General features: G+C 50.2%; 1 protein-coding gene across 1 annotated transcript in view; it reads left to right on the forward strand.

Moving 5' to 3' along the window:
* The window catches only part of atat1 (alpha tubulin acetyltransferase 1), a 53,807-nt gene extending 28,901 nt beyond the window's left edge, over positions 1 to 24,906 (forward strand). The window contains exons 6-12 of the mRNA XM_060850383.1: positions 995 to 1,096; positions 4,215 to 4,260; positions 4,938 to 5,021; positions 6,814 to 7,024; positions 19,704 to 19,810; positions 23,677 to 23,731; positions 24,428 to 24,906. Coding sequence (XP_060706366.1) covers positions 995 to 1,096; positions 4,215 to 4,260; positions 4,938 to 5,021; positions 6,814 to 7,024; positions 19,704 to 19,810; positions 23,677 to 23,731; positions 24,428 to 24,851 — 1,029 coding nt within the window. The 3' untranslated portion in view covers positions 24,852 to 24,906. The remainder of the gene's footprint in view (positions 1 to 994; positions 1,097 to 4,214; positions 4,261 to 4,937; positions 5,022 to 6,813; positions 7,025 to 19,703; positions 19,811 to 23,676; positions 23,732 to 24,427) is intronic.
* The last annotated feature ends 1,022 nt before the right edge of the window (positions 24,907 to 25,928 follow it).

Genomic DNA, 25,928 nt, shown 5'->3' on the forward strand with positions numbered 1-25,928 from the left:
GGAGTTTGCACATTCTCCCAGTGTATGTGCATGCGTTTTCTCAGCATGTTGTGGTTTCCTCAGCTCAGATGGATTGGCCGTACTAAATTCCCTGTAGTGTCCAGGGATGTGTAAACTAGGTGGATTAGCAATGGGAAATGGAGGGTTACTGTGAGGGGGTGGGTTCTGGGTGGGATGCTCTTCAGAGGGTAAGTGTAGATTTGATGGGCTAAATGGCCTGCTTCCACCCTGTAGGGGTTCTATGATTTTTTTTTGGCGTGGCCGCATTTGCCATCAGCACTCGGGTGGGTAAAATGGTTCACCCTCTAACTTCCACATTGCTGTTTACCGAGGCTCAGTTAGTAGCTGCTGACTCGCAGAGAACTGGGTTCAAGTCCCAGTGTAAAGATTCCCAAGCATATACTTCAGGCTGACACCCCAGTGCAGTATGGGGGAAATGCAGCGCTGTCCAATTTCAGATGAACAGATTTCACCCCTGCTATCTCAGGTGGATGTAACAACTCCTGTCTTCGAAGGAGATGCAGGAAACCCTTCTGTTGACCTGGCCGATGTTTATTTCTCCGACGGCAATAGAAAATCTGCTTTTCCTTTGTTTCCCTTGGGATCTTGCCGTATGAAAATTAACTGCAACGTTTTCACAAATGGTAACACGGCGTTAGAAGATTTCGATGTCATGAAAGGCTCATTTTTACTATGGTTAGTTCTTGGAAAAAAAATTCCCAAACGCCCTGCATTTAAAACTGAATATGCAGCCTCATTGGTGTAACTGGTCAAACTCTGACTTGCTACACCAAACAGATAAGACTTAGAGGCAGACAGACCTAGGAAAGGAATTCCAAAGCTTGAGACATAGGCAGCTGGAACCATGACTGTCAAGAGCAGGGCGATAGAAGTTGGCCAAAATTGGGAGAGTGCAGAAACGTGGGGAGGGCGGCAGAGCTGGCAAGCAGTAAAGCTGAGGAACCTTTTAAGTGAATATGTTTGCTTGATGCAGTACGAAGGCACAAAGCCACACCACCTGGCCATTGATCGCCCCTCTAGCAAGTTCCTCAGCTTCCTCAAGAAACACTACGGCCTAGCAGCCACAATTCCTCAGGTAAGCAAGGCCTACTCAGTTCCACTCGTTTCGTTTATCACGTGCAGTTTCTAAAAAACCTTAATTGTTTTTTTTGCTGCAAATGCTGCTAGTAAAGGATGAGAGAGCGTTGCTAGAAGTTAGACAGCTGTCTTTGCGGTGAAGTTAGAAAGTTAGATGGATAAGCACATGCAGGAGAAAGAGGAATAGAAGGGTTTTCTGGTCGGGTGAGCTGAAGAGAAGGTTGTAAGTAGTTTAAGCGTAGTCAGAGACCGTCTGAACCCCAGTGCTTCCTGTGCTCTACACTCTGTGTAAATCTGATTGCAGATCAATCTCGCCCAAGAGTTTCACGCCCCAGAGGTGTGTCCACGCTAACAGGGCTGGATTTACCTGCTTTCTCTGCTGCAATCCTGGAACCTTCCATCCCTGCCCTTTACCAGATTTCCCAAGCCTCTCCCCTTCAGAAATTTGTGCCAAATCTGGAACCACCGTTTGCTTCTCCCCTTGACCTATCATCATCTTGTCACTATTTCATTTTTCCAGCATGCCACCCATCCCCCAGGCCTCCTTTTGTTTTTGTTTCTCCCCTCTGGTTTCCCTGGAGTCGCTTAAAAATTGATGCACTTCATACAGTCATAGAGATGTACATCACGGAAAGAGACCCTTCGGTCCAACTCATCCATGCTGTCCAGATATCCTAAATTAATCTAGTCCCATTTGCCAGCACTTGCCCCATATCCCTCTGAACCCTTCCTATCCATATACCCATCCAGGTGCCTTTTAAGGTGCATTGGCCATGCTAAATTGCCCGTAGTGTTAGGTAAGGGGCAAATGGGTGGGTTGCGCTTCGGCGGGTGGGTGTGGACTTGTTGGGCCGAAGGGCCTGTTTCCACAGTGTAAGTAATCTAATCTAAAAAAAACTGTAATTGTACCGGCCCCCACCACCTCCTCTGGCAGCTCATTCCACGCACACACACACGCACACGCACACACACGCGCACACGCACACACACGCGCACACGCACACACACGCGCACACGCACACACACGCGCACACACACACACACACACACACACACACACACACACACACACACACCACCCTCTGTGTGAAAAGCTTGCCCCTTAAGACCCTTTTATATCTTTCTCCTCTTGCCCTAAACCTTTTTTCCCCCCTAGTTCTGGACTCACCCACCCCAAAGAAAAGACCTTGTCTATTTACCCTATCCATGCCCCTCATGATTTTATAAACCTCTATAAGGTCACCCCTCAGTCTACGACGCTCCAGGGAAAACAGCCCCAGCCTGTTCAGCCTCTCCCTGTAGCTCAAACCCTCCAACCCTGGTGTCTTACCCCTATTAGATGAAGGGTCAGTGCCCTGCAACGTACGTTCTGACCTCTCTGCAGATGCCACTGGACGTTCAGAATTTCTGACTTTCTCTGTGTTTTGTTTGCCCCATTTCCCTTCCAACATCTGAAGTATTTGGCTTGGTTTGTTCCAGCATTTCATAAACGAGAAGTTTGAATTGAAACCTCTCAAGATTGAGAATCACATTTCTCCCCCAACACCACCCCTACTGATTTCAACATCACAGTTACTTTAGCTATTGTTTTCATATCATCTACCTCGCTTGCTCGTTCATGCCTGTAGTTGGCTCCTGGACAGGAATTGGCAGATTTTCCTGTTTATTTTCCCGTTTCCCTCCTGATAAAGAGACAAGCCCGATGAGATCGATCATGGCAACCCTGTAACAACGTCAGCACAGACTGGTGCACTGGGCTCGAGATCACAGTGACTAGTTATCTCTAGGTACACTGGGATCACACCTTCTGCACACAGATCCTAACTCTTAAAACTTGGTCTTTATATCGCAGGAATGCGTAGAGGAGGCCACATATCTGAACTGAGCCCAAGCCCTGTTTCCCCGCCGCCCCCTTCCCTGTTTACTTGCCTAACTATTTTGCTTTCTGCTTCACTGAAGTCCCTATATTAACATTTTCCCGTCCTTGTTTTCAAATGCTTCCATGGCCTTGCTTTCTCGCTAGCTCAGTGACTTCCAGCCGTCTGATGTCTCTACGCTCCTGCGATTCCAATGTGGGCCTTTTGTGTATCCCTGTTTTTTTTCACCTTGCGTCACTAATGGCCATAACTTCAGCTGTCTGGGCTCTAAGCTTTGTAGCTCCCTAAGCTGCCTCTGCTTCAGTCTGCTTTGTCTTCAGTGGCTGGTACAACTGCAACATTTAAGTGGCATTTGGATGGGTATATGAATAGGAAGGGTTTGGAGGGCCAAGTGCTGGCAGGTGGGACTAGATTGGATTGGGATATCTGGTCGGCATGGATGGGTTGGGCCAAAGGGTCTGTTTCTATGACTAAGTGTATCGTCATCGGTTCTAATATCGCCTGTTTATTTTGTTTCCTTTGGCTTTTTTTACTGTGTTAAAGGTGCTACGTGATGTTGAGATGATGACATGGTGGTAACGTCACTGTCACAGTTGTATATATTGAGATAATAGTCAGGGGGCGTAGGATCAGCTGAGATCCCTGAAAAAAAAATTCTGGAATACAGTTCAGTTCACAATTCAATCATTGTGACCGCAACAAATGTCACACAAAAAAAAACTAGTCTGGATCGCTGATGTCCTTTAGGGAAGGAAATCTGCCCTCCTCACCCAGTCTGGCCAGCGCCTGACTCCAAACTCTCTGCGATGTGGTTGCCACTGAACTGCCTCCAATGGCCCCAGCTGGCCAGGACAAGAACAGCGACAGAGTCTGTTATCTCCAGGATAAAGGCAGCAATGCAGGGTCTTCACCTGTGCTGGCTGTGAGACCCCACCCCCCGTGAAGGAAGCCAGCTTGGGTCAAACTCAGCACCAGCGGCTTGTGGTCTTCAGAAACTGTAATGTCTTTCACTTTTATGGGGGGGGGGGTTGCAAAAATTATGGCAAGTTAGATCGCTTAGATCCACAAAAGAGTAAAGAAAACAATATAAAAATGTAAATTGTATGTGGGTTGCTGCAGAACCTTATCAGCGCTTGGAGGAGAAACTAATGGGGCTTGTTTTTTCTCTCTCTCTTTCTGCCCCCCCATCTCTCTCTTTTGCGCTCGCTCGCTCTCTCTCTCTCTCTCTCTTTGTTTCAGGTTAATAACTTTGTGGTGTTTGAAAGTTTCTTCCGGGACAGACAGAGTAAGTCCAGTTACTCCTCGTAAAGGGGTAATAACTCATGATAGTTTTTGTTTCCAGTATCATGTTATTCAATTAGTAACTCAGTGTGGGAGAGCACAAAGCAAGAAAACATCATTGAGATCAGAGTAGGAAAGATACCATCCAGTAGGTAATCACTCTTAAACCTCAGGCTCTAGTGCTTCAGCGTTTTGGGTCTTGAGCTCTAAGTCCGTGCTTTGGAGCAGTCGGTAATGTTTCCACCTCTTCAATCAGAACATGGTGGGGTTCAAGTCCTACTCCAGTTACTTGGGTTCACAGTCCAGGCTGTTGCTCCAGTACAACTCTTAAAGGTGTTCCTCATTGTTAAAAGGTTTTGTAAACTAAACCCTGTTCAGCTAACTCTGATTAATTATCCAAACTTAATTAGCGTTATTTATTAGAGCGACTAATTGGGCTTTCAGGAAAGTGTGTTACTCGGTGACCCGATTAATGACCTGATGGAATCCGATCAGTTCATTATTCACCTCCGCACAGCCCGGGAGTGTTACTCTTAGGAAGTGGCAGTGCCTGAACATCAAAATAGATTCAAATAATCCTACGTGAACTCATTAGAGCTGCAGTGTGAATATTTTGCTTTCTGAATTCTTTGCAGCTGTGTACTCTATCTTTTTTCTGTTTCTCGGTTTTCTGTGGTGCAGTGCGAGGGGAACGGCTGGTTCACAGGACTATCCCGAAGAAGGTGGAACAGGATATTAAACCCTACTCCATTACTGTGCGGGATGGTGAGTGATCCCTTAGTCCATGACAGTGTCTGACCGTCGGTGACCCCTCACTCTCTCTGTTACCCTAGTGCCATTCTGCAATGTTTCAGCAGTTTATTTGCCTCCTCCCTCATCCAGCACTGCATAACCCACATCACTCTGCACCTTACATGTGATACATTTGCCTGTGTAACAATCTTTGAGTGATGTTACCAAGTTCTACACGGGGCAAAGTCTGCCCTTGTCACTAGTGAGAGGGGAACTCATAGGTGAAGAACTCTGTCCATTAGTCAGTGGAGCAGTGCTCCTGAATGTCACTCTACAGGAATAATAATTGAACTCCAGTAGAAGTCGTCCCCTGATCTCCAGCCGGGGAGTCCTTCACTTGCCACGTACCTTGAGCTAACTTTGGGAGTGGGATGGGTGGGAGCCCTCGAGTCTTTTCCGCAATTGTACTTTTCAATTTACGCGTGAGAAATATTGGCAGGTAGGCCAGGATAGTCGTTCCTCGCCGAATTCAGGACCATGGCCAGTGTCAGGGTTGACATTCTGTTCCAAAGACCCTGCTGTGAATTTCATCCCTCCAAAGCCTTACTTGTGAAAGGTAAACCCCACCCCCCAGCCACCTACCCTGCCCAACTTCCTGCTTTAAAACCAGGCTTGTCACCTCATCTTTGTTCTCCACCACCACCACCACTACCACCACCAAGTAAAAGTGGCACTTATTCAGTTTCTTTCGGAAAATCACAACTGGGTCAGCTCCTACAAATTGGCGGAAAGGTCAGTAAGCGAGGGTGGTAAAGCTGACAGTGACTGGCCAGAAGGGTTGGAGTCCTCCTTTTCACCCAGATGTGCTGGTGATCTTGGCTGTTGAACTTGCGGTGCAGTGACCCACAGGGAAACCAGCTGAGAGCAGGAAAGTGGGATTAGATTGCTTTTTTTTTGAAGAGCGTCCGGAATAGGAGCAGGAGGAGGTCATCCGGGCTGGTCAGCCTTTCCTACCACTCGACGTGTTCATGTTTTCCCGCCATATCCTGGGATTCCCCGGGAGACTTTGAACCTGTCCATCCCATTCTCAACTGTACCATAAGTCCCTAATGTTGAGGACCTCCCAACAGTTCGCAGCCCTCTGAGAGAAGTAATTGCGATTCATCCTCATCCTGACAGAGTGCTCCCGCGCTCTTGGCTCCCCATCCAGGAGAAGCCACTTTGGTTTCTGTCCTGTCCTGTCCGGTCCAGCCTCCTTCGGAATATTGTATGTTTCCGTGAAACCATGTCCCATTCTTCTAAGCCCCAGAGTGTAGACCCAAACTCAGTCAGCCTCCTAGAGTTCACCAATGTAGCGAACTCGTGCTCTGCTCCCTCGAATGCAAATAAAAACCTTTTGTTAAACAACATATAGAGTACACTGCAGGCGAAACCTCACCAATTGTGACAAGGCGTCCTTATGTCTGTACTGCCCCCATCTCCTTGCAGCACAGGGCCAACCTGCCAGTTGCCTTGCTAATTGCTTGCTGTAGCTGCATGCTCACTTGGTGTTCCTTCGGCTGAATGGCCTCCATCTATATCATAGATTTCCAGTGTTTCCTCTCAGGCACATGATTATTTTATGCAGTAAGTTATATGAACTTAAGAACAAAGAGCAGGAAGAGGATGTTGTGGCCTCTCAGGATTGCTTCACCATTGAATGAGATCATGGTTGATCTGACTGTAAGCGTGAATCCACCTGCCTCAGAAGCCCGTACCCTCCCAGCGCGGTCTCCTCTTGGGAAAGGTGCGGGTCGACTGACCCTGACGTTTGCTTCCGCGACAGGTGCTCCGGAAGAGCAGGAGCTTCCCTGGCCCTTCAATCAGTCGCCCTCTCTGACTCGCTCCAACAGCCTGGGCCGCAGCCCCCACCGGCAGCCGGGCCGCGGCCAGTTCAGCCACCAGGAGGCGCTGCGACACGTCAGAGTGGCACATTCCCGGGCGGTGAATGGCATGAGGGAGGCCGACGACCCGACGGCCCAGAGGAGACGGACCAGGTGAGAGACGACGCACTGGCGTCCGTTCAGAAGCTTGGGCTCGCCTCACAACCTGTGCTGCAGTAAGGTTGCAAGCGCAGTGTTGCACGGTGGGGGGGTCTCACTGGCGGAGGTTGGGGAAGGAACGAGTTTGGACAGGTTCGGCCTGACCAGGAGCCGCATTCTGCTCCTCCCCCAGTTCCTGCTGCTACCTTCTGTGAAATCTGTTCCCAATGTAGAAATCTGAAACGAAGCAGCCTCTTCCAAGCTTAGACCCAAAAGGATGCGGATTCAACCGCGGCATTAAAAAAGGATGTTGTTTATTCAAATAATCACCTAGCGTGCAGAGTTATGGGGAAAAGGGTGGAAGAAGCACGCTCGGTCCGGAAGCCGAGTGGGGAGACAGAGCTGATGCAATCGTGTTGAGCGAAATGGCCACTTCCTGCACTGTGCCACGTCTGTGACTCGGTGGTTAGTCACATGAACTGAAGGGACCATTTCCCAAAAGAGGAACATAACATAACATAACCTTTTAACTGTGCCTCTGAGACAAAGGCATTCGTTGTAAGTGATGAGTTGCTTTTATCCAGTTCACCCATCAGTCTTTCACAGTCACAAGTGAGCACTGAGCCCCACAGAGGGATATTTGGGCAGGATGGTAAAAGCTCAGTGAAAGTAGTGGCTTAGAAGGAGGGCTTGGAAAGCAGAGACAGAACTGGAGGGGAGGAGAGACTTGGGAAGCACAGAGGCAGCTGAAGGTGTGGCCAGCATTGATGGGAGTAGGGAATGGACAAAAAGCCGGAGTTGGGAGGGAGGGAGGGAGGCAGAGATTAGGTTAGATTCCCTACAGTGTGGAAACATGCCCTTCAGCCCAACCAGTCCACACCGACCCTCCGAAGAGTAACCCACGCAGACCCATTTCCCTACATTTGCCCCTGACTAATGCACCTAAAGCTATGGGCAATGTAACCAATTCGCCTGACCTGCACATCTTTGTACTGTGGAGAGTTGTTGTGCTGGAAGAGGATGGGGCCATAGAGGAATTCAAGCACCAAGGTTCAGCAATGTAAAGTCAAGAAATCGGTGAAACTGGCAACCGATGTTGGTCAGCCAGCACGAGGGTGATGGGTGCACAGGACGAGTGAGAGTTAGGATATAGGCAACAAGAGTCCAGGATGGACCCAAGGTTGTGCTGGGTGCAAGGTTCAAGGATTGGGGTCGTCAAACATGGCTGGGGTCAAGGCAAAGACCGGTGATACCGCAAAGTGAAAACAGGCACAGTCGCCGATAAGAGAGCAAGTTGGAGGGTCTCTTGAGATTCTGCTGACTTGAAATGGATGAGAAAAGGGTTTGGGCTTCTGTACATTGTTACTTGGAATGGATCTGTATTAGGAATGGGAAGGGACGCGATCCATTGGGTTCAAACCACTGGGACCGAACAGGGGTTTTTTCCAGTGATGGTCAATGACTGGGCAAAGTTTGGTTTGTTGGTCGGATCAGGATGTGTTTATCCGGATTTGATTATCTGTTGGTGTATCTTTTGGCTGTCTGTGTGAATGTGTGTCACTGCGTGGTGTTGATAGTATTCTGATGTTGAGACATTATAATAATAATAATAATAATAATAATAATATCCCCTTTGGAAAGGCTGCTCTTTAAGTTCTGGTTTTCTGTCTCTTGTCTCTCCTTCCTTCTTTGCCAGCTCCCTCACTCGCTCTCAGCTTTCTTTTCAATGACATTTTCCTGATGTCAGATTGCTCCTGATTCCATTGTCTATCAGCGGTGTCCAACTCTTCCTTTTGTTAATTGAATTTGATCGATAACTTTTTTTAAAGAGAAACTTTTAAGAACAGCGATGATGTTGATTTTGTCTTTTACAGATCTCTTGGGGTTTTTTTAAAACTCAATTTTGTTTGTTTTTTTTTTAAAAACCGTGTTGTTAACGATGTAGTTCCTCTGTGAGTGATCACATAGAAAACAAACTGCTTCCCCCGAGACCACGTTGGCCATGTTAAAGTCTATGATGATGTCGGATATGGGCCATACACACACAGTTAGATGGAATTAGATCAGAGTGGTTATGGTGGTTGGTGCAGAACATGGTGGGCTGAAACGGCTGTTCCCGTGCTGTACTGTTCTGTGTCTGAACCAGTTCCCCTAGTATATCAGATGTATAAACCACAGAAAGTAAGTAACCATTTGATCTCTGTGTAGCTGAATTAACTCAACTGGGACAGCATGGGCGTGCTACAATTGACCTCAATGTCACTGAATTAAAGCAAGGGGGAAGGGAAAAGGTTAATGTAGTTGGAAATCAACCTGATGTCTGCCTTTGCCTTCTCTAAGTGACTGCACTTTGAATGTCTATATTTTGTATGCGAGTCAGAAGGAAGCTTAATGTTTTTTTTTCCCTGTCATGCCTCCACAGTCACATAGCCTGCCAGCAGCTCTCACTCACCTTGGCTCACATTTGCGAGAGTGAGCCCTGGACGGACGATGTGTATTCTCGAATTGAGAGCGGAGGACATTGGAGGAAGGTTTTGCGTTTTTAAAAATAAGAACCGGGAGACCTAGGGGGCTCTGGTACATAGTTCTATGAAAGTTGCATCACCGGTAGATGGGGTGGTAAAGAATGTTCAGGCCATTGACTGTAGGAGTTGGGACATCATGTTGTGGCTGTACAGGACATTGGTGAAGTCAGTTTAGGAATACGGTGTCCAGTTCTGGTCACCTTTCTTTAGAAGGATGTTATTAAATTGTAAGAGGATGCAGAAAAGATTTAGAGGGATGTTACTGGGACTGGAGGGTTTGAGTTATAAAGAGAAGCTGGTTAGCCTGGGAGTTTTTTCACTAGTGCATAGGCGTTAAGAGGAGACTTTACAGAGGTTTAATAAAATAAAGGGGTATAGATAAGGTGAATAGCAAAGGTCTTTTCCCTAGGGGAGGGGAGCTCAAAACTAGAGGGCATAACTTTAAGGTGAGGGCTGAAAGATTTAAAATGGAGCTTTGGGGCAACTTTTTCATACACAGGGTGGTTCATATGTGGAATGAACTGCCAGAGAAAGTAGTAGGTGCAGGAACAGTTACAACATGTAAAAGATGTTTAGACAGGTGCATGAATAGGAAAGGTTTAGAGGGAAATGGACCAAGCAGAGGCAGGTGGGGCTGGTTTAGTTTGGGAACTTTGGTTGGCATGGATAGGGTCGACCAAAAGGTCTCTTTGCATATTTTGTGACTCCATGACTCTAAAAGAGTTACTCATTTCACAAAGCTTCTATGCAGAAAATGGTAGTTGCCAAACAAGAGGACCTGTGCTGATCTTGGGTGAAGGAAAATGGAGAATGCAGGCTCCTGAGTAGGGGAATATGCCACAGGGTGAGCGGTTAGTGGTGGCTTAACTGATGGCTTCTCCAGTGGAAGACAACTTGGTTAAGGGTCAAAGCAGTTTTTTTTCCCTGAATTAGTGTGTGTGGAATCCATCCCCCCCACCCCCCCGTACCTCCCCATGGTATATGGTTGCATTACTTTTGTACGAAAACTATTTGCAATATCTCATTTTCAGTGGAACTTGCAGTCACTGGATAGGGACACATGCGTTAGGAGCATGTGTGGGCTGTTTGAGTGGCAGGGCAGGCTTGAGAAGCCAATCAGATCATGGCTGATCTGACTGTAGCCTTGACTCCATGTTCTGATCGACCCACAATAAGCACTGACGACCTTGTCAGTTAAGAATCTACCTACCTCTGCCTTAAAAACATTCAGTGGCCCCATCTTCATTCCACACACTTGCAATTTCCAGAGGAAAATAAATATTCTCAACTCCATCTTAAGTGGAAGACCCATGCCTTCTGATTAAACTATTACTCCTAATCCTAGTCTCTCCCACAATAGGAAGCATCATTTCAGCTCATCGTTCCCTCTGGAACGATGCATAGTTCAATAGGATTACTTCTCACGCTTGTGAAATCCAAGGGGGAGATTCTCAGAATCGTTCTGTAGAACAGTTGGAAGCACACAGTCTATTTTGGTTTTGTAGAATTGTGGATCTTAAGGGGGTGGGGATTTGGGGGGAAATTGATACCAACCTTGTGTGTACTGTTGCTGCAAGCATTCTGCTAACGTGCACGTGCCCAAAATGTTCTTCCATTAGCATCACCGCAGAGGTTAACGACTCATTAATGGGTCTCTCCATATTTTAAATCTCATTCACATTTTGCATGCCAGCGTATTCATTACTCACCAAGTTCCCCTTCCTCCCCGTGGCCAAGATAGAAATGAAATGAGTTTTGTCTTGTACGTTCTGCCCCCAAACCAGGTGCACTGACAAAATGGGGCTCACCCCATAGCCTGGCTCCACTGAGGGATACGCTATAAACCTCCCACCCTGCTTGCAAGCAGCACTTTGTTTCATCCACGCAATTTTGGAAACCTTTAACCAAGCCACTTCTTTTTTCCCAACACAGTTGTTTTAGTGGATGAAGAAAGAAGTAATTCCGTATCCAATTCAGCCCGGCTTTATTTACCTTGAGGTTGAAAGTCTCACCCTTTTTTTGTCGAGTTGCCAACCCTCTGGGGTTGCCTTGTAGCCAACTTAAAAGATCTGAGCCCTCCCCCCACCCCCTGCTGCTCCCACAAGGACCAAATCACCTAGCTATTATAAAAGCTTTTTTTAACGTGTTTTCCTTCAAACCTTTTTTTTTAAAAAGAGCCTTTTTATTAGTCAGAAAGATGAGAGATTCTGTTTGAAGGACAATCTAAAATTGACTGTGGGGAAAAACGACACTGAGAATTGGGTATTCAATGATGGGCAGCTTGAATTGGAAGGGCTTTTTGTCGGGTGGGTGATATTGATGCCTCTAGGAACATGTCCGAACAGGATGGTTTACCCTAACCCCTGTACCCCTTCCTCCATTCTAACTGGGTAATCTCCTTGTGAAATTAACTAACCTCCACTGACTGCATTCTACTGGAGAAATAATCCTGCTTTTGTTGGGAGACGTTCCCGTTGGTGAGGTCAAGAGTTTTATTTGCTGTAGTTGATAGACACCCTCTTCTTGTAAGTTGTTTGCTGTAGTGTGGTGTTCATTGTTTGCTGAGTAAATAGACTTTGCTGTAAATTAGAATGTTACTGAGAGACCTGCCTCTAAGCTCCTCTTCCCCACCTCCACCCAGCTCATGGGCTACTGCAATGGCATCAGCAGATTCAAATACAAAAGCAAAATGCTGCAGATGTTGGAGAAAACACACAATAGAAACGAAGATGGTTGGAACTATTCAGCCAGTCAGGCCTGCACCATCTGCAGAGAGGTCCAGACTTCAACGCCTCCGGGCCAAATGACATTTTATCAGAGCACAAGAAAGATAGATGCTTTGAGCCTTTGAAAGGGGGCAGGGTTGGGGGGGGTGGGGGGCGGGGGGGGGGGGGGGGGGGGGGGGGGGAGTGGGCAGCAAGAACAAAAGGGAAGGTCTATGGTTTGGTGAAGGGCAGTGGAGATTAACCAAAAGCACAAGCCTAAGTTGCTTGTCAAACCCCGCCTCCCCCCAACATATTCAAGGGCAATTCAATTGGTCAAACTACCAGATTTAAAACAAAGCATACTTTATCCATCCACTATAGTTAAAATACAACTGAAGAAAGAAGGAATTGGAATAATTTAACTCGGTTAGAAAACATAACGGAATAATCGAGACAGTAACTCTTACTAATGAACTGTTCCAGTAGTAACATCCCATTATCACACCCTTGGCAAAAGGCAAATTCAGTAAATTTGATTGTTTCACATGCGCCTCCAGCAACCCAGGAGAAAGCAAAAACATGAAAAGAAAATTGTGTCTGTGTGTGTGTAGCCGGAGAGATTTGCTGCAACTTCCAACCCAGAGACCCAGCAACAACTGCTGAAAGCTAAAACTCAAAATCCTGGTTCTGAGAGAGCTGTGAGAACTTGACCACACCCATTCAGGCTGCTTATATTGTTCCAACTGTTTTTTTTAAAAAATAGCCCAAGGCCCCTCAGGCTGTTTACTGCAGTGGCTCTGGTAGCCTGCTCGAGACCTCTGCCTTAAAACCGCTCTTCAAAAGAAAGCCAGGAAAATACACTTCTCATAGTCATAGAATTGTCACATCTTTTTGTTACCCCAGTGACCTTTCTGTCTTAGTCCTCTGCAATGTTCCAGTGAAGATCTGCAGCCTTCAGGACTCAACACTGAGCTCAACAACTTGAAATAATAAAGGTTGCTGTACTTCTGTGTGCGTTTCTTTCCTGCAAAGGCCTTATATCCTTATCCCTTCCTGTTGCATTCAGATAGCTGCTATTTAGCCACACTCGCCTCATCTGGACACAGCATTTGTTCCTTTACTCTCTCCACGACCTTGAATTTGGCTGCCCCGTGGTGAAACCTTGTTCCGATTTAATCTCTCCTGCCTCCCACCCTGTTACTGACCTCGCCTGTTGTTCTCCCTGCCCTCTCCTCTCTCCCCTTCTACCGAATTAAAATCTCCATCTATCTTCAGTTCTGGTGAAAGGTGGTCGCAACATGAAATGTTACCTTTGTACGCCTCTCCCGCAGATGCTACCTGACCTGTTGAGTGGTTTCAGCGATCTTTATTTGACTCTGTGGGCCCTCTGTCTGTATTTGGGCTTTGTTTTTGACAGACCTGATTCACTGTACACCTACAAGGAAAAGGGTGTGTTGGCTAGCACACCTACTCCTATGTGCTTGGCATTTAAAGGTTTACATGCAACTAAGAACGTACCAGACAGGCCACTCAAAGTGCAACCAATTCACTCTCCACTAAATTCAGCTGCGGCAATAGCTGTTTGTCATTGTAACTAAAGGCTTCTTTAGACTGGAGGGAATGTTTTTTATGTGATATATGAAATTAAAAAGGGCAATACCGGAGCATCTTTTCTGAGTTAGTGCACTGCAAGGCTAGGTGGTCCAGGGAAGCAGCAAAATGGAAAGCTGATGATAAGCTGCTCTGTTTATCAAGATTAATATCTGCAAGGCACAAGTCAGAATACTCTCCACTTGCCTGGACGAAGGCAGCTTTGACGACGCATAAAGCTTGGTTTATCCAGGGCAAGGTAGCCTGCTTGATTGGCACTCTAACCACCACCTCAAATAGGACTCACTCCACCACCGACGCAAAGTGGCAGCAGCATGTATCAGCTACACAGTGCACAGCAGCAGCAGCAACGCAGCAAGGTTTCCTGTGGCAGTATCCACGGCCTGTATTATCTCAAAGGACAGCCACAGCAGGTGCATAGGAACTATACCATCCTGGCTTGAAATTATATCACCATCATATCCTTGAGTCAGCAACCTGGAGCTCCCTCCCTAAGAGTATCGCGGCGTTCAACACAGCAGCTCCTCACCACCTTCTCCAAGAGCAGTTAGCGGCGGGATGAGAAGGGCTGGCCTAGCCAGTGATACACACCCTCTGTCAGCTGTACGACGATGCAGCGTCCTTGCAGATATCACCCGTTGTCTCCTTTCAAGATGACCGCGTATTGGTGCAGTAGAAAATTAAGTTTGATTTGGTTTTTGTTTATTGCCACGTAGAGTGAAAACTGTAGTGCAGGCAGATCACAGTGAGCAAAGGCATACAGATCATAAGGTGATGGAAACTTAAACAGTGGCCATACTGTTTGCATAGGGCGTGCTCTAGGCAAGATCACCATTAGTACGGTCAGCTTTATTTGAGGCTAGGGAATCTGTTCATCAGTCTAATAACGGCCAGGGAGAAGCTGTTCTTGAACCTGCTGATGCGTATGTTCAAGCTTCTGTATCTTCTGCCTGACGGAAGAGGTGTTAGGAGAACGTTATGGGGGTGGGAGGGTGTCTTTGGTGTTGACAGCCTTTCGGTGGCAGCAAGCCGTGTACGTAGAGTTCATAGGATGGCAGGTTGGCTTCTGTGATGGCCTGGGCTGTGCAGACCACCGTCTGCAGTTTCTTACGGTCCTGGGCAGAGCAGTTGCCGTTATGCTTTCAATGCAGCATCAGTAAAAGTTGGTGAGGGTCTTTCTGGAGATGCCAAGTTTCCTGAGCCACCTGAGGAGGAAGGGGCGTGGTCGTGCCGCCTTGCCCATCACATCTGCGTGTAAGTCCAGGACAGATTCAGTGTCGTCACTCTTAGAACCTCGATGCTCTCTGCCCTCTCAACCTCCAATGTAGATGGGAACATGCTCTCCTCCTCTCTTTCTGAGATCAATGATCAGTCCTTTTAGTTTTTGAAGACATAGCGAGGGAGAGAGAGATTGTTCTCATTGCACCACATCACCAAGCCCTCTTCTCCTTTCTGTATTCTGATTCATCGTTGTTTGATGTCCGTCCTACCACAGTGGTGTCATCAGCAAGTTTGTTCATTTGGACTTTGGCTACGCAGTTGTGAGTGTGCAGGGAGTGCGGTGGGGGCTGAAGATGCAAGCTTGGGGGAGCCCCAGTGTTGAGTATTATCCTGGAGGAGGTACAGTGGCCTATCGTAGCTGATTGCATTACGCAGACTGGGCACCGACAAAGGACACATCAAGTGAGTTAATTGCAGGAGTAAACCCAATGCCTGCAGGTTGAGGGTGCTTGGCAGCAGCACACGCTCTGTCCATTTATTATTTCAAAAGGGAGTGAGGCAGTGAATGAGATTTTTGTCTTTATTTCACTCAATTTATCTCGCGCTTCTAATTACCCTGTTATCATTTGCAACTGAGTGTCTGCTGAGATTCCATCGCACAGTACTGGCCTGCAGTCGCAGGTGGATAGTAGCATGGGCAGGAAGGATATTTGCGAGTGTGTCCGATCACGGCTGCAGTCATCTCAACCCAGTTTGTGGGCAGGATGGAGTGGAACACTTACTTGGCGCTTGCAGCCTGTAGAAGTTGAGGGAGATCAAAATCAGATGGTTCAGTGAAATAAAACGTCCCGTCCCGATTCCTGCCAGTGTTTGGGGGTCAGGCCTGCTGCTGACGAGGTTTCTTTTCTTATAACAAGCTCAGGTAATGACAGAGAAACCCAGCAAATCTGGCAGCATCTGTGCAGAGAGAAATTTTGAGTCTGATCTGACTACTTTGGAGGAAGTTCTAACAGTGTGAGCAGGCTATTAAGACTTGACGACTCCTCTAAAGAAAGTCAATCAGACTCAAAACATTAACTGTTTTTTTTTCTCTCCATAGATGCTGCAAGACCTGCTGAGTTTCACCACCATTCTCTTGTGTGTTTGTTTCAGATTTCCAGCATCTGCAGTGTTTCTTTTGTATTGAGATTCTTCTTTTTATCAATTGTTGAAGTCATTCCTGCTAAGTTGGCTGGCAGGGTTTGAGCACCTGGACTTGCACCAGGTCAGGGATCCTAACCCCAGCACCGTCGCGCCGTGTGCGTTCACACCAGCCTGGTTCGCTCTGCTCCAGTTCTCAATGGGGACACGGGGCTTCCCCAAGCAATCTCAAAACCCTGTTGACACCCGCGTTGCTGGAATGTGGCACTGAGCGTCGCAAGATCCAAAAAAAACAAATCCCTCAGTGATGTTGGAAATCCCGACTGGCAATGGGAAATTGAGGGTGCGGTGAAGGGCTGGGATTCAGCCATCATTCCCAATCATTATTAGGCGACCACATGCTAACCCCGCATGCGTCCACCTGGCTGTACAGTAAGGGCTGCGTTTGGTTCACTTCTCGACAGGATCCAGAGGTGTGCTGAGGGCAAGGGGCAGGTTAGCTCCCCGTCGAGTTAACACAGCCGCCCGTTGAGAATTTGGCCGGCACTTGTGGGTGGTTTTTTTTATTCCACTTTGCAGGCTAGGAAGGGGAGAGCAGGACGGCTAGCATGAGGAATGTTCAGCACTGAGCGGGAAAACTGTGTGGGAAGTTTCCTCTTCTAGATGTGGTTCACCCCCTCTCTTGGATTGCCCCCGCCCGACAAGAATGTGGCTTGTGATGTTATGGTTAGGAATATTGTGCCTGTTGGCTGTCCCTTGGTCTTCTCCCAGAGTTGTCTATCCCATTAATCCTGTCCTGGATATGAGTGTGTGCGCGCACGTGTGTGTGTTTTAGTTCCTGCATGTTTGTCAAGAAATAAGTGACCTACAGATCCGACAATGTTGTTTCTATGTTTACAATAAAGCCCTGGGTTGATTGAACCTCCCACTTTCTCGTGCGAGTTTATTTTTTATTTAAATTTCCCTGGGCCTTGTTTCCCCCACTTGCCCGTTACTTTTGGTTTGTTACCAATGCAGCGTCTAGTATCGCAGTGTCAGTTTCTCTCAGTGCAGGTCATGACCCCGAGTCTCTCGGCAGCCAAGGCTGCTGTGGAGTTTGGACTGAACGTTGACCGCTGTGAGGCCCCTTTTAATTTTTCACATTTCATAAAGACCAGCCCTAACGGGCAGCTCTTCCAGTCCTGACTGCAGCTAACTCAATAATAAGTGTTTGCTCTTCTCAGTTAAAGTAGTCAGTGCTCTGCTCAATCTTCTAAACCCACACCCCCCACTGCAACCACTATTCACCAAGTCCCGTAACCCTCCTACTTTCATTCTGGGGTTCCCACAAAGTCCAAGCCATCCAACTGGAGGTCAGACCAGGGAAGAAATTTGAGCAGTAAAGCGATCAGTATCCGTTGCTATTTAAGAGTTAGCCTGCCTGAGCTCTGAAGAGCACCACAGTTACCCACTGCCCGTGTGTCCCCCACTCTTGTGCGAGGGAGCGATTCACATGTCGATTGGCTCCTGAGAAGTGCTTCTGCGTTAAATTTCTCAGTGTGCATCCAGCATGCAGTGGGCATAAGGGAACAATTCGCCCCAAACAACCACCACCTCCACAGTAGTCTCCGGAAAAAACGTGATTATTGGTTATGAACATTTAAGCCGCAAACCAGGTTGGAAAATCAAAAAGCATACGTTCCTCATTTTCGTCCCTCAGCATGTACTTCAACTTATTTTCAAAAACCCCAAAAAAAACTGGGTAGGTGAACGGAAAGGGTTTAAAGGGATATCGGCCAAATGCTGGCAAATGGGAAGAGATCTAGTTGAGGACACTTGGCACTGCCCAGTTGGACCAACGGGGTCTGTTTCCCTGCTGTGCAACTCAATAACCGCGAATGCTAGAAATCTGAAACCAAAACGGGAGTCGCTGGAGAAGTTCAGCAAATCTGACAGCATCCACGGAGAGAGAAAACAGAATCAGCGTTACGGGTTTGGTGACCTGACTTCGGCTGTTTTTCTTTTCACTTCGATTACGTTTTTAATCAAGCCCGTTGAAAATAATTAAAGCGCCTTTTACAAACTTTAAAACTCTTCAGCACCTTTTACATGGTGGGGGAGTAAGAAAATCCAGGGCTTTCCTGAGCGTGTCGATCCGTGCAGCTGGTTGGTGGCATTGCTATAGTGCATGGTTCCTGCAGGTCGTCCTCCTCCCATATTGTGTATGTAATGCAAGCGCACTGCGGTTTGCGCACTCACCCTTCAGGCCCGTTTACTCTGTAACAAAATGGATGCAAGGTTTCAAAACAATACGTGGGCAAAGAAGACAATTGGCCTGACACACGCCTTGGTGCATTTGTACAGCAATTAAACTCCAAAGGATGTTTGGTATATAGCAATTAGCTTCTAACAGCTGTCCTGTTACTCAATACTGTGTGCTATTTGCCTGCATTGCGTGATGCAAAATACTTGTCCTTGGCTGTTATGGACCAGACCAGACTCCCCGCTCCCCCAACAGATTTTAAATAGGTAGCCCAGACCCTAACCTTTTGTCTTACTCTAAAGGCAGTGAACTCCATTTTCCAGGAGTGATGTAGCTGGTCAAACCACTCTGCTTTAAGCAAAACAGAGTTCATTTGCACACTCCAGTTGAAGTGCAAAAGAAACTGGAATTTAGAATAACTTAACTATTTGAAAACCCAACCAGCTCCATAAAGCAATTTAACTACGGAGCTGTTCCAATCCCTGCAACATCCCCATAAACACACCCCTTGGCAAAAGGTAAATTCAAACACAGGTTCTTCGAGGCAGGAGAGATTTCAGAGTCAGGCAAGAAGCATCTGTTGAAGCATGGAACCTCTTGTTTTTGTTTAATGTAGCAGCTTCCCTACAGTTTTTGACTCCTTGTTAAAAACAAACCAAACTGGAATAAAACCTGAGCTGGGAGAACTGGCCATTCCCCTGCCCTTTCCAGACACATCGGCACTTCTGCCTTTACAACCCCTCTTGCAAACGACCATGGGCAAAATGACCTTGTTAAGGGGGCACCATCATCGCAGGTGCAGATGTGTTGGCCTGCCTGTGGTGAGCAGGGTATTAGGAGGTTGGTCAGTTATAACGGAGTAAAATCCCGTTGGTCATCCTTACGCTGCCATTTCATCCAGTTTTTAAGTTTGTTTGAGCCATTATTTTGCACTCTGCCTGATACATGCTTCATTGGCTTGACATTCTCATTCTTTTGTTCTTGTCCATCTGATTATTTTCTGCTTGGTTTCCACATGCTCCGTGCTTCCATTGCCTTTTTTTCTTCTCCACCCTGCATTGCGCCTCACTTTTTTATCCCCCTCACCTACCTCTCCTCTCGCACGCCACCTCTCTTTTTTTCTCTCTCTCCCACCCCTTCCCACTTCCCCCCCCATTGCCGTACCATTCCCCCTCTTCCTGACCCGTCCCCTTCCTCGCTCACCTCCTCCCTTTACCCCTTCCCGTTTTTCTGATCCTGCCTCGGAGCAGTACACCTGAGCAACAAGGGATGGTCGCCATGGGGAGCAGGTACAGCCGTTACAACAAGAGCAGCTCTCAGTCTCCCGACTGTGTGACAGAGCGGTCAAGGTCAGCAGGTAAGCCGCTTTGTTAGAACTCAGTGTCTGAGGCGGCCTCTCACCGGGACTTCGGGATAATGCGCCATTGTGCTCTCTTTGTATTCTCTTCTCTATTTTGGGTTCAGGAGATTTTCTTCGGTCCCCCTCTGGGCTAAATATAACCTCCTCCCTATGCCGTGTTGGTTCGTTAATGAGGGCTGAGCGGCCGAGGCATTGGCTCAGTGGTTAGCACCAGGGATCCCGGTTCGATCCCACCCTCTGCTGACTGCCTGTGCGGGGTCTCCTCCCACAGTCCATAGGTGTGCAGGTTGAGGTGAATTGGCCGTGCTAAATTGCCCATAGTGGTCAGGGCTGTGTAGGTTAGCTGCATTAGTCTGGGGTAAATGTAGCGTAATAGGGTAGGGGAATGAGTTTGGGTGGGGTACTCTTCGGAGGGTAAGTGTGGACATGTTGGGCCGAAGGGCCTGTTTCCACACTAGGGATTCTATTCTATTCTAGTTAAATTACCCATAGGATGTGTCGGTCAGGTGGATTGGCCATGAGTTACAAGGATAGGGTATCAGGGCTGACTCTAGGTAGGATGCTCTTCGGAGGGTCAGTGTGGACTTGTTGAGCTGAATGACCCGTTTCCACACTGTCGGGGTTCCGTGATTCTATGACTCCAGTCCTCTATCAGTGTAAGGGAGGAAGCAATAAATGCCTTGTTGCTATTGTCTAAATCCCAATAGTAATGTTTAAAAAATGAGGTTAATAGCTGCCTGAGTTTTATATGATTCACAAACAAGCGCCTTGCTCCAGCTTCTGTAGCTCTGGGCACCACGTTGGACTCTTGGATTCATGGTTCCCCACACCCGGGCCCAGGTTATTGGCACAATTTACCAGAGGCCAGTGTCTGGTTCCCCTGAGGGGTGGGGGTCAGAAGGTTGTGGCTCATTATCTAGGCTTCATTGGAAATAACACCGTCCCAGAGGTCTTGGCACTGGGTCAACAGGGTGCAGAGGGGGCTGATGGGAAAAATGGCCAGAGGCGCTGAAAAGACTCCTAAAGTTCCATCTGCCCCGGGAGGCCTGTTGGGGACAGGTCGGTTAAAAATGCCCAAAGAGGGGAAAACCGGGATTTGGAAGGAGCTGAGAGACTGAGTCATTCATAAACTCTATCCACAAAGATTTGGGCTCTCCCTCACTGGCCAGCTTGACGCCCATTCCTCCAAAAAAAAAGGTACACTGGCCAACATCCCTCCGCCGAGGAATTCAGGAGGAATTTCTTGTGCTAGTGTGCCTCGCTTTCCAACGCACTCTGGGTCACAGGGAAGGGGTGATGGGTCACAGGGGGCTGAACAGATGAGCCGAGATATCGAGCGGGACATAAAGACAGGCGTGTGCCAGGTGGTCTGTCCCCTTTTTGCTCTGAGCTCAGTGTAATTCCATTTGAAGCAGACAGCATTACAGCTACAGAAGCTGCCAGGCCTGCTGCGCCCAGCCTGGTCTGTTGTATTAATAGTACCATTTGCCATGTCGTGTGTTAATGCTGGTGCCTGATTCATTCAGGTCGGCATGCACTGGATTAATTGGGACATTTTTATCATTCCTCAGGAATATCTCTGTTTGCATTTGTGGTCAGGGGGTATGACACACAGAGCTGTATATAGTCGGTATCAGCTGGGGGTGATGGGGAGGAGGAGGAGGAGGGGGTGGTGCTGTATATAACCGGAATCACCGGGGGGGAGAGGGCGGTGCTGTATATAACCGGAATCGCCGGGGGGAGAGGGCGGTGCTGTCTACAACCGGGATTACTCGGGGGGAGAGGGCGGTGCTGTCTATAACCGGGATCGCCGGGGGGAGAGGGCGGTGCTGTCTATAACCGGGATCGCCGGGGGGAGGGGGCGGTGCTGTCTATAACCGGGATCGCCGGGGGGAGGGGGCGGTGCTGTCTATAACCGGGATCGCCGGGGGGAGGGGGCGGTGCTGTCTATAACCGGGATCGCCGGGGGCAGGGGGCGGTGCTGTCTATAACCAGGATTACTGGGGGGAGGGGGCGGTGCTCTCTATAACCGGGATTGCCGGGGGCAGGGGGCGGTGCTGTCTACAACCAGGATCGCTGGGGGGGGGGGAGGGGGCAGTGCTGTCTATAACCAGGATTGCCGGGGGCGGGGGGGTACAATGCTGTCTATAACCGGGGGCGGGGGGGGGGGATGCTGTATATAACCGGGATCACCGGGGAGGGGTGGGGTGAGGGGAGGGGGCGGTGCTATATATAACCGGGATTGCCGGGGGGAGGGGGCAGTGCTGTATATAACCGGGATCGCCGGGGGGGAGGGGGCAGTGCTGTATGTAACCGGGATCGCCGGGGGGGGGAGGGGGCAGTGCTGTATATAACCGGGATCGCCGGGGGCAGTGCTGTCTATAACCGGGATCGCCGGGGGGAAGGGGGCAGTGCTGTATATAACCGGGATCGCCGGGGGCAGTGCTGTCTATAACCGGGATCGCCGGGGGGAAGGGGGCAGTGCTGTATGTAACCGGGATCGCCGGGGGGGGGAGGGGGCAGTGCTGTATATAACCGGGATCGCCGGGGGCAGTGCTGTCTATAACCGGGATCGCCGGGGGGGGAGGGGGCAGTGCGGTATATAACCGGGATCGCCGGGGGCAGTGCTGTCTATAACCGGGATCGCCGGGGGGAAGGGGGCAGTGCTGTATATAACCGGGATCACCGGGGAAGGGTGGGGTGAGGGGAGGGGGCGGTGCTATATATAACCGGGATCGCCGGGGGGGGGGCAGTGCTGTATATAACCGGGATCGCCGGGGGGAGGGGGCAGTGCTGTATATAACCGGGATCGCCGGGGGGGAGGGGGCAGTGCTGTATATAACCGGGATCGCCGGGGGGAGGGGGCAGTGCTGTATATAACCGGGATCGCCGGGGGGAAAGGGGGCAGTGCTGTATATAACCGGGATCGCCGGGGGGAGGGGGCAGTGCTGTATATAACCGGGATCGCCGGGGGGAAGGGGGCAGTGCTGTATATAACCGGGATCGCCGGGGGGGAGGGGGCAGTGCTGTATATAACCGGGATCGCCGGGGGGGAGGGGGCAGTGCTGTATATAACCGGGATCGCCGGGGGGGGGGGGCAGTGCTGTATATAACCGGGATCGCCGGGGGGAGGGGGCAGTGCTGTATATAACCGGGATCGCCGGGGGGAAGGGGGCAGTGCTGTATATAACCGGGATTACTGGGGAGGGGTGGGGTGAGGGGAGGGGGCGGTGCTATATATAACCGGGATCGCCGGGGGGAAGGGGGCAGTGCTGTATATAACCGGGATCGCCGGGGGGAAGGGGGCAGTGCTGTATATAACCGGGATCGCCGGGGGGGGGAGGGGGCAGTGCTGTATATAACCGGGATTACTGGGGAGGGGTGGGGTGAGGGGAGGGGGCGGTGCTATATATAACCGGGATCGCCGGGGGAAAGGGGGCAGTGCTGTATATAACCGGGATCGCCGGGGGGAAGGGGGCAGTGCTGTATATAACCGGGATCGCCGGGGGGAAGGGGGCAGTGCAGTATATAACCGGGATCGCCGGGGGGGAAGGGGGCAGTGCTGTATATAACCGGGATCGCCAGGGGGGAAGGGGGCAGTGCTGTATATAACCAGGATCGCCGGGGGGAAGGGGGCAGTGCTATTTTTAACCGGGATCGCCGGGGTATTTTGTGCACATGATGTGGATGGCATGCACTGTGTAAAGCCATGTTGGGTGGGTTCGGGGTTGGTTTCCAGAAAGACTAATGATCTTTCCCGTGGGTCACGTAGCTGAGGGGCGGTGGGAGGCAGCATGGTTCTGGGGTGAGGGGTGTGTGTTTCCATTCCAGTAATCTAATGGGAGATTCTTTTTTGCGACCAGTTTCCAACCAGGAGTCGCCAGGGCGGAATGGTGATGTGCTACAGCGGGAAACTGGGTAAGTACCTGCAGCAGCTGATGAACTCCACCCTCCTCCCTGAGAGCCAGAACACAGCCACTTTCGTAAATAAACCACGCGGTCTCTCCCTTTCTCTCTGTCTGCCTGTCGCGTACCTCCCCCTCATCTTGACAGGATAGATAAGGAGCAGTGTTCCATCGTTCCCGCGCAAATCCCCGATTGGTAACAGAAGGGAGAATGGAAAGAACCAAAGGACACAGGTTTGGGAAAATTGGCAAACTTGCAAAGGGCAACGGGAGGCAAGTGGTCTTTTTATTTCGGACAGCCAGAGGTTTTGGGCCTGGAAGGCGCTGCCTGGGAGCACAGGCAAGGCAGGCTCAACAGAGGCCTTTGGGAGGGAGTCGCGTTCCTCTCGGGAAGGTGAGGGGATTACAGCAGCGAGAGAGCAGCTCCGATAACACACTGCCATAAGACATAGGTGCACAGATTAGGCCATTCACCCCATCGAATCTGCTCCACCGTTCAATCGGACCTGATAGGTTTTTCAACGCCATTCTCACACTATCAACCCTCGATCCCCCTGACACTCAAACACCCACCCATCTAGGTCTCAAATATGACCAGGCCTCCACAGCCATCTCTGGACCATTCCGGTGTGGTTTGTGTTTTTATTCAGGGTGACGGATTCCCCCCTCCCCCTCCCTGACCCACGGTGTGGTTTGTGTTTTTATTCAGGGGGACGCACTCCCTGAACGCCGACCCTGACCAGCTCACCCAGCGTCTACCACCATTGGATCTTGGAAGCCTGACCCCCCATTCAGACTCGGACTCTCCCCGGACCCGCGTCGGGGAAGCCGATCCCCTGCTGGCGCCCAGGGGAGTGGAGCGTCCCATCGCCCGGCACCGAGAACCGAGCCAAGGAGACTCCCGGGCCCAGGAAGGAGGGAGGCAGGAGGAGCGGCGCGGGCCGGGCCACGACGGGGACAGTGGGCAGGCTGCGGCCTGCGGTGAGCTGAGGCCCAAGGCCGGTCTGGAGGAGCGGCAGCTCGGCCTGCAGGGGCAGGGCAAGGGTCGGGGCAGCTGGACCGAGCTGAAGGGGCCCCTCACCGCCCAGTGGATACGGCACAAACACGAGTTCCGCAACACCAGGCCCTGGTGAAGGCAATACCACCGGCACAGGCCGGGGCGAGGAGTGGGGAGCCAGGAGGGTAATGTGCGCCCCCCACGGTGGGGTGGAGGGGCTGAGGGTGGGGCCGTGTGCTCCATTGGGGTGGGGGGGGGGTTAGTGTGGATAGGGGGTCGTGTGTCCCCTGTGGTTGTTGGGTAGGGGAAGGGGTGAGGATGGGGGCTGTGTGCCCCCAGGGTGTTTTGTGATCGTGGAGAGGCTGCCTGGTCCTGTCAGTCTCAGTGCCCACCCACCCCACCCCAAACCGCCGCTGGCCTACCCCTACCCCCGTTCCCATTCCCACCCTGTTCCTTGCATCATCCCCGGGCACGCTCCCTCCACCTGGTCCTGATCCAGGCCAGGAGCGGGCGAGAGCCCCCTTTTCCCGTCTCTGACAGCTGCCTCCAGGATGTGCCAGTTGTCGGAAGCAGCCGGACGCCATCTCACACCGCCGTTCCCCGGGTGGGGGAGGGGGAAGCTGGCCTAACAACGCCTCCGCGTTCGGAGCAGTAAAACCCCTGGTGTGCTCCTGATGCGGCGGTGCCGAATGTCCCTGCTGCCTTCTGGCAGGAGAGGGAGGTGGATCAACCAAAGTGAGAATCCTCCACCTTACCGACAGGCAACCAGCCACACCGATCTCCGGCCGCCCGCTCCCCAATGCGGGTCACCGGCATTGCTTTTACACCCATCCTGGGTCTCCCCCAGACGGTGGGATTCCTGAAGGATGGTCGTGCCACTGTCTTGGAGAGGGGCGTGGGGGGCTCCCTGAGCGTGTTGACGGGGAACACCAGTTCCTGGCTGTGTTTGAGCCACCGTGGGCTGTGCAAGTTGTCGAGCAAGAGTGCGTTGTGGGCAGGTGAGTGGGCAGGCCATCGGGCCCTGAAACGTGATGCTGACAGACCCCTGGGCATTTCAGCGGTTTCTTGTAGTGGTGTGTTACTCCCTCATGGTAAACAGGCGTGGGTGACTGGGCCAGCAGGCATTACCCAACCCTAGTTGCCCCTCAAGAAGGTGCCTTCTTGAACTGCTGCTGTCCATGTGCGCTGTAGGTGTATCCGCAATGTTCTCTGA

This window comes from Hemiscyllium ocellatum, chromosome 35 (assembly GCF_020745735.1).
Source record: "Hemiscyllium ocellatum isolate sHemOce1 chromosome 35, sHemOce1.pat.X.cur, whole genome shotgun sequence".
NCBI classification, from domain to species: Eukaryota; Metazoa; Chordata; class Chondrichthyes; order Orectolobiformes; family Hemiscylliidae; genus Hemiscyllium; species Hemiscyllium ocellatum.